At 35.2% G+C, this 9,062-nt stretch overlaps 1 protein-coding gene across 2 annotated transcripts; it reads right to left on the bottom strand.

Moving 5' to 3' along the window:
- Positions 1-180: 180 nt before the first annotated feature.
- Positions 181-4,768, bottom strand: LOC111780657. Of its 2 annotated transcripts, none has more exons than XM_023661123.1 (10): positions 3,839-4,768; positions 3,605-3,732; positions 3,442-3,504; positions 3,257-3,346; positions 2,970-3,135; positions 2,705-2,894; positions 1,595-2,439; positions 946-1,521; positions 806-871; positions 181-479 (listed from the first exon to the last, which is right to left on the bottom strand). In XM_023661123.1, exons 1-10 carry the CDS (start codon positions 4,388-4,390, stop codon positions 372-374), a joined length of 2,784 nt encoding a protein of 927 aa, XP_023516891.1. In that variant the 5' UTR covers positions 4,391-4,768; the 3' UTR covers positions 181-371. The 2 variants fall into 2 exon arrangements, with proteins under 2 accessions (XP_023516891.1, XP_023516892.1); XM_023661124.1 differs by having other exon boundaries at positions 1,595-2,436.
- Between the last annotated feature and the right edge of the window lie 4,294 nt (positions 4,769-9,062).

Below are 9,062 nucleotides of genomic sequence, written 5' to 3'. Positions count from 1 at the left end.
CCTTTAATTAGTTTGCATTTAAAAAAAGTATTCTTGAGAAATATTAGATATATGACAACAAAATAGGTGAGTTTTAACAAAAATATTATGATGACGAATAGTGTGAAACTTTATCTAATCGAAAGTGATAAGTTTGCATAGAGTTTTACGTTGTAATTAAACATACCGGTAGAAAGTGCGTGTCGAAGCTCGTACTTTATTCTTTATGGATAAACGATTCATATAAACAATTCAACTGAAATATCATTCCCTTAATATTAATATTTGATTTAAACAAGGGCAAGGGAATGGGTAGGGCATAGCATTTGCTTACATTTTATAAGCCTTTTTGCCTATAAATGCTTCAACCATTTGTAGCTTTGCATTAGTTTTCATGATGCCAAAGCTGTCCAGTAATCTGCAATGCATGAGCTCGTCGGAGTGTCGATAATCCGAGACCAAATCCAGTTCGAGTCCTCCATTTGTCGCATTTCTGCCAACTATCCAGGTAAAAACAAAGCTTCAAGTCATTTTAGGCACATATGTACATATCATAAAAATCTCGAATAAGTAGATGATTATAAGTTTGGATAGAAATCCCGAGTATGAGGTATTGAATTCAATATCAAATCATATCAAGCACATATCATATATCACAACATTCACATATCATAATACGAGCATCTAACATATCCTATCTTAACATATCATTTCATCACATACACTTCATAACCATTCAAATATACGAGCATATGACACGTGCGAAGCCACGGACACGTGTCATCATTCAGCATACATACAATTACAACCAGTAAATATCACTTACCCTACCATCCCTTAGCTCGAAAATGACAGCATCCTCAGAAAACTGAATTGGTTTAGTGGAAGCAACCTGCAAAGGATTTGGAAGCTAAGAAAAGTCTCATCTCATAATGTAATAATGCCATCAAAATCTCATAATCAAACCTTTGGCCCATAGTTTTCCTCATTATCCTTCACATCTTCAGGATCTCTCTCCATTGTAAGCTCTTCATCAACACAAATTAGTCCCATCCCATCTCTATCAAACTGATGTGGGAAGCCACAATTTCTCCATTTCCATGTGTCTTGATCAACATACCTAAGGTATACTCTCCCATCTGAGCCAATAAGAAACAGTTGATTACCTTCAAAGCACGGCCCGGGCGTGCTGACCAACGTTACGCCTCTGTACGGTCTTCCATGCTCCACCCAGTTCCAACCATCCCAAGAACTCCAATGGTATTCAATGAGGCCACCATCTTCAGAGATCATAAACAGTGAGCCTATAAGAGAGTATGGTGATGGTCTTGTTGCTATTCCTGGCAATCTTGATAGAAGTAGATGCTGAGATTGATGATGTTCATGCCACAACTCCGTCACTTTGTTGTACTGATATAGTCGACCGTTTGTTCCGATCACGAACACTATGTTTTCCCTGAACGTTTCTTGATCTATAATGCTTGCAACTTTCGCGTTCGGAGGATTTCGGCAGTCTTTCCACTTGAATTTCCTCAGTGCAACCTGCAAAAATTTTCGAGTATGTCAAGAACTTAGAGACAAATCAATATTTGATGGTTTTGTTCCTGAAACTTACTGTGAATTGGAGCAATCTTCCTGTTTTGCTGATAAAGAAAAGTGCATCTTCTGGTGTGACCTTCATAGACTGAGCTATGAACTTATCCCAAGGAGCACCTCCAATGACTTGTTTCCCTCTTCTAAAAGCACTGCAGTTTGTCCATGCTAGTTCTTGGCTGCTTCTTTCTCTAATCAGCAAACTACCATACGTATCGACGACATATAAACTTCCGTTGTAATTACCAACTGCACCTTTGATATGAGTTGGGCTCTCATGCCTCAGCCACACCCATACATCTCCAGTGTAAAGGTACTCAAACATCAAGCCATCGACTGTTATGAGGAAGAACGATCTTCCTCCGTGCATTGCACGAAGACGGAAGCTGTTCTTTGTCCAGTTTTCAGCGAGCTGATCGAAACTATTAGATGATTTTTCAGATATGCTCTCTGATGCTCTTGGTATTAAGTAGTTTTGTTGTGGTTGGCTTCCCTTTGCTCTTCTTTTTGCTGATCTTCTTGTCCCTTGATCGCTTATATCATCTTTCGTTCCTGTAATGCAGTTTGTCGGTCCACGGAGTTCAGTACAATACTCTCTATTCCACCCCTCTGACTCCGGTGCATCGAGTATCGACCATGTATATTTAGCTGTTGGTTTTCTTCTTGAAGTAGTGTGATGAGTTGGCCCTGAATTTTCACCACCTAGTCCTGAAAGATGAAGCTCCCCGAGCCTACCGTCGTCCAACGCAAACAATATCCGTCCGACTTGGATCTGTAAACCGCTAATACCTCTTGCAGCTTTTGCATTCAAGGGATGCATATGGTTTACCCAAGCATCTGGTGTTTCTTCCTCCTGACCATGACCTGCTTTTATGTGTCAAGAAGCAAGTTCAATATCAAAGATGAACTAATTCTTCTGAACTCAATATCATTAAATCATCTATAGTATATCTGTTCATTCGACTTATCCTGCTTATTTTCTTTGCAAAAACTCTTACCGTTCGTTCGATATTCAAATACGAAACCAGAAGACGTTCGTTCGATATTCAAATACGAAACCAGTAGACATGGTGAGAAACAATGAGAAAACTTTCTCATTGGTATTAATTAATGCAAAGAGTGTGGCATTTACCTGGATAACCATTCGTTCGATATTCAAATACGAAACCGGAAGACGTGGTGAGAAACAACGAGAAAACTTTCTCATTTGATTCGTCTTGCAGAGCTGGTAAAACTGATGCCAGTTTATGATCATTTGGTCTTCCATGGACTAACCATTTCCACTTCCTTTTGTGCAATCTTCTTTCTATCAAATTACCATCCTGAAATTTGTTTTCACTTAAAGAACTCAGAGAATAACTTCAAGTTCATAACAACTCAAGGAGAACATGTATTACCTTAGTTAAAAGAAAGAGGGATATGGAATGATCTCCATTCAAGCTATGTCGATAGCATCCCGACGACGCCATCAAACGGAACTCTCGTGCTTCTCCGTCTTTCCATACATGCTTCTTCCACAGTGGCTTTGAGCTCCTATCATATTCATAGAGATCTCCCACAGAGCTGCATTTCACAATTTCTTTTTTACCTTAATCTGATACTCTGTAAATTCAAAATGAAAAAATATAGTTCATCTTTCTAAAATGATATACACAAAACACACATGAGTAAGCATAAAAAGAACCTTATGGTATACACAATCTCTGTTCTGAAACTAGCAACGTCTGCTATCGCTGCAACATCGGCATCACGAGGCTGCCCGTGATCTACCCATCTGTTCTTCATTTTCAATGGTAAAGATAAAAATATGAATTCTCTTCACCTCAAATGTAAGTTGGAAGTAAAAGTGGTCTTTTAATGGCTTTTTACCTTGGAGGCTCAAGCTCAGTTAGCTCCAGCAGGTTTCCAGTCCTTGTATTGAAATAAACTCTCCTGGTTTCCATTCATGATATATCATCATGAAAATTACACACACAAACGAAAACGAAAAACGAAAAACGAAAAACGAAAAACGAAAAACGAAAAGCCTTACATTCCATCATGAGAAACAACACCAGCCAATAATTGGATTGAAGAAGCAGCATGTTCTTCACTAGTTGTTTGATCAAATGATGGTATTAACTCAAACCAAACTGATTGAGAACTTTCACTGAGCAGCAACTACAAAAGAAAAGGAAATAACTTCCATCGTATTTCGTTTGATCCGTTTGCATCGATATCATATCGGTTTTTCAAGAGAACAGAGATCAGTTCTTAGAAGTAGTACCTGATACAAAACCCCTGCTTCTGACAGAGCCAGAATTGAGTGATTAACAGCAAAAATGGAGATAGCAGGACCTGCTAATATCGGCAAATCATGAGGAGCAATCACCCATTGAATACCATTCCAAAACCTCTCATAGATTGACCCACTTTCACCAGTGATCCAAATGGACATATCTGAAACTCTAGTCAATGACACTCTTTTTCTCAGAGGCAAATCATCATCAACCTTATGTGCAACCTCTACTTCCCTATCGTTTTTCGGGTTCTCGGTCCGCTCGAAACCATCATATTCTTTCTCCATCTTCTCTTCTCTGTTATTAATCTCACCAACCTTGGTACAATTCCCATTTCTACAAGAGATAAGATCATAAGGAAGTTTAACTTCAACCCACCTGTTTGATTCCTCTTGGAACTTCCAAAATCTCTCTGTTTTCACCTCAAATTTTCGATCAAATTGCTGAAGATAATGATGTGGGCAGTATGAGTTGATTGATCCTATAACTTCTGAGCTGCTCACAGAGATGACCCAGATGAGAATTATCAAGTAGAGCATAGTTTCGTAGCTGAAAAACACTTGTTTTAAACAAGATGACAAAGAATACTAAGATTTATATGCTACGTGGTGACCCATATGGATCATAGCAGAAAAGGGAACCATCATAAACTACTCATAAGGGATTCTAAAGCTCTTTTGGATCATAACAACATAATTTAACTGCCTCTATGAAGAGGGAGTTCATCATTTTTGTGAACTCTGATGGGTTTATGATAGAAAAAGCAGTGAAAGTCTGTGTTGATGGGGTTAGTTTATCTTCTTCTTCAAAACTTCCATTCTTTTTTTTCTTCCTCACCTAATGCTAATGACTTTTCTTGCTTTGTTTCTTTAAAAAATGAAATGAAAATGACAAAAAGAGAGAGAGAGAGAGAATGAGATTACCTTCCATTGAGCTTCCTCCTCTAACACTCCCTTTTGAATGGACAAAGCCATAGTAAGATTCAAGACTGTCTGTTGTTCAATCTCAACCGTCCAAGTTTCTTGGTTGAATCAGATGAGAAATTCAAAGGGCTTGGTGCAAAATCATTGAGGGAATTGTTCTTGGAGAAGGGAAGAAAATGGGTTCTTCTTGGTACACAATTTGGGGAAAAAACTAGGTTGGTTTTTAGGGTTTCTACAAAATCTACTCACTTGGGTCCTTTTACAATTTGTTCATCTTTCAAAATTTTAAAGCTTTATTGAATTTACTAGTGTTCGGGTTCGTTTGTGCACATCTAAGACTTGTTTTATGTGCTTATTGTATCTGGTTACGAAGGTAACTTGGTTCTTTCCCTCTATGAGACAGCCACCTAACTTGAGACCCTTATTATCAACGACAAGATCAACTTACGATAGTTTATTTAAAAAAAAATATACATATATGTTTTATGCGCTTATTGTATCTAGTTAGGAAGATAACTTGGCTCATTCCCTCTATGAGACAGCCACCTAACTCGAGACCCTTATTATCAACGACAAGATTGTAGAAAAACTAAATTTAAGATTTATTGAAAATACAGAGACTAAATTGAATATTTGAAAGAGTATAGAGACGAAAGTAGAATAAAACTAAAAAATACATCGACCCAACAACGTTCTAACCCTAAAAACGGTTTTGACAACGTTCCCTTATAAGTATTAGAATCATATCTATATATTACATTTTCTGATATGAAAAATTTTCGTATTTCGATGAAAATTAAGTTAGAAGGACTAAATTTAGGATTTATTGAAAATACAGGGACTAAATTGGATATTTGAAAGAGTATAGAGATGAACGTAGAATGAAGCTGTAAAATAGGTCGACCGAACCATATTTTAACCTAAAAAAAATGTCGTGTAGGTTCGTAATTAAATTAAATTGGTTGGTGTTGTAAAACTATATGATGTTAGCATTAAGTGATAAATGTAGAAAAAGCTTCCCCTAAAGTTTGCCCAAATACATTTAATGTCATTAATTAATTAGTTGAAGCTTTATTTAAAACAAAATTGACCAAACATTGTTTAATTAATTCATTCATTATTTAATTTTGGGTTAATTAATTCATTATTTAAATCTTATAAAAAAAAATTATATTATTTTTATTTTTATTTCAATTTTAAAAAATAGACAAAAAAAAAAAATAGTAATAAAATAATGTTTATGAGTAATTTTTTTATAAATAAATAAATAGCTATGAAACAGATCGTATATGCGAGATTTCAGGTCAGTTGGAGAAGGGAATGAAGCATTTCCTCTCCCTAATAGATCTGTTTTAAAATCGTGAGGCTGACGACAACATGTAACGGCCAAAGTAGACAATATCTGGTAGTAGTGGGTTTGGACGGTTACAAATGGTATTAGAGCCAAACAAGTGGTGTCCTAGCCAGAACACTGGGCTCTTAAGGTGGGTGGATTGTGATGAGTTGTGGAAACTTCTCCTTAATAGATGTGTTTTAAAACCGTGAGTCTGACTTACAAATGATATTAGAGCTAAACACTGGGTAGTGTGCAACAAGAACGATGGGCTCCTAAGAGAGATGGATTGTGATGAGAGTGTGGAGATCTCTTTGTAATAGATGCGTTTTAAAACCGTGAGCTTGACTCACAAATACTATTAGAGCTAAGCATCAAACTGTAGCCCGACTTCTAAGGAGGTGGATTATGATAAGGGTGTGGAAACCTTCGTTCGTATTAACCGTGTTCATATACTATACTTTTTAGATTATTTCTTAAACATAATTGTTTTATATGTCGTGCGATTATACTAATAAATTTAGATTTTTTATATAATAAATAATATTAAATTGTAAATGAATAATTATTAAAAATTAATCATTAGTTACGAGGCCTTAAGGTATAAATATGAGTACGTAACCCTTTCGATCGCGACATATCTCTCAAATAACTATAAAAACACATTCAAATATTAAAACAGACATATAGAAACAATAAAAAGTACGGTTACGAGAAGTGGAAAACTTGGCAATTAAGAATCTTACCATTCTTAATTGCTAAGCTAAGAGAGTGAAATCAGAAAAGAAACAAATAAAATGTTGTTCGTTTTAGCCCGTTACTTATTGTTGTCAGCTTCACAATTTTAAAACATGTCTATCAGGGAGAAGTTTTCACACTCTTATAAAAAAAATGTTTCGTTCTCCTCTCCAATCGATGTGGGATCTTATAATCCACCCCTTTGGGGGCCTAGTGTCCTCACTGGCACACCGTTCGTGTCTGGGTCTAATATCATAAGTAACAGCTCAAACCCACTGTTAACATATATTGTCCATTTTAGCTTGTTATATATCGTCGTTAGCCTCACGATTTTCAAACGTGTGTACTAGAGAGAGGTTTCTACATTCTTCTAAAGGTATGTTTCATTCTCCTTTCCAATCCCGAAAGAGATTTGAAATACCCATTTCAAAAATATAAGGATCGTTTTTCGATTAAAATCACAAATTCTTCCATAGATATACTTCAAATTCCCTACCAAGTATGTGTTGAAAAAGATGTTTATAGATGGGACAACCAAATGGGCAATCCAAATGGATCAGATTGCTAGAATCATGAAGGTGAAATTACCATTTTGCCCTCTATAAAGAGAGACCCTATTAAAGTTAAATGCAACACATCCAAATAACTAAAATGGTAATTTTAATTTGGCTAAATTGATAAAAAAAAATATTTGATTTTTGTATCTTTTCTCTAAACTTTTAAAAATTTTAATAATATTTTTAAACTTAAAAAGAAAAAATAGTTCAATACAGTTATTGTTAGTTTTGAATAGAACCCGTTAATACTTTGTTTCAAAAATACTCTTTCAACTTTAAAAGTATTTTAAAATACCTTTAAATTTTCAAAATTTTCATTAATACCCTTAAAAAAAATTAAAAATTCAAATATACCCTTCTAGTTCTGATATTTAAGAAGCGAAAAACGAAAAAGAAGTAAATGATCTTCGAGATATAGATAAACTGTTTCCCCACATAGTAATTATAAGACTTTTTTTTAAAAAAAATAATAATAAGAGTATAAATATTACCTTAAAAAAATGCATGAATATTCTTGATATGCGGTAGTAACGATTATTGATATGCGGTAGTAACGGTTTCTTTCATATGCAGTTTGTCGTCTTTCGTTCCTGTAATTCAGTTTGTCCATCCAAGAATATTCTTAATTTAATTTTTAAAAACTGTGTTCTTATATAATTTAAAGGACCTTACGTCCCCTAAAATTTAATCATATATAAAATGATCGGTAACAACGAGTTTATATTTTAATACAAGATTAAATATATATTATTTAGTTTTATACTTTGACTATTTTTTTTTTTAATATTTTTTTTTTAATATTATAAACTAGTTTTATTCGATTGTGAAATGAAATATATAACCTAGGAATACTATATATTATAAAAATAGTCGCAACCTAATTTATAAATGGATACATGAAAAAATATTAATGATTTAAAGTAAACTAATAATTTTTAAAATTTAGTATAAGGAGTAAAATGATATTTTATGGTCGAGTTGAATTTGTAAAGGATGCTAGGTCTAAGTTTTCTAACTAATAAATGCAATGTATTTATTGTACACGTGTGCCTGGACCCACATTATGTGTATCTTTGGTTGAAAACGTGCTAACATAAATTTATAAAATACGCAAACTCACGTACAAAACATAAATTTCGATACGAAAGATTAACTTCAAGACTGGAACGACTCAAACCATATCTTTTACCTTTAATAAGAACAAAATATGTAACGGCCTAGGCCAACTACTAGTAGATATTGTCCTCTTTGGGCTTTCCCTCAAAGCTTTAAAACGCGTTTGCTAGGGAGAGATTTCCACACCCTTATAAATGGTGTTTCGTTCTCCTCCCCAACTGAGGTGGGATATCACAATCCACTCCCCTTCAGGGCCCAACGTCCTTGCTAGAACTCGTTCCTTTCCATAATCAAGGTGGGACCACCAAATTCGCCCCTGCTTTGGGGCCCAGCGTCCTAGCACACCGCCTCGTGTCTACACCCTTCGAAGAACAACCTCCTCGCTAGCACATCACTCGATGTCTAGCTCTGGTACCATTTGTAACGGCCCAGGCCCATCACTAGCAAATATTGTCCTCTATGAGTTTTCCCTTTCGAGCTTTCCCTCAAGGCTTTAAAACGTGTTTGCTAGGAAGAGATTTCCACCCTTATATATGGTGTTTCA

Source organism: Cucurbita pepo, chromosome LG18, assembly GCF_002806865.2.
Source record: "Cucurbita pepo subsp. pepo cultivar mu-cu-16 chromosome LG18, ASM280686v2, whole genome shotgun sequence".
In the NCBI taxonomy this organism is placed as follows: domain Eukaryota; kingdom Viridiplantae; phylum Streptophyta; class Magnoliopsida; order Cucurbitales; family Cucurbitaceae; genus Cucurbita; species Cucurbita pepo.
Note: the sequence above shows the minus strand (reverse complement) of the source record. Positions and strands in the feature narration are given on the sequence as shown.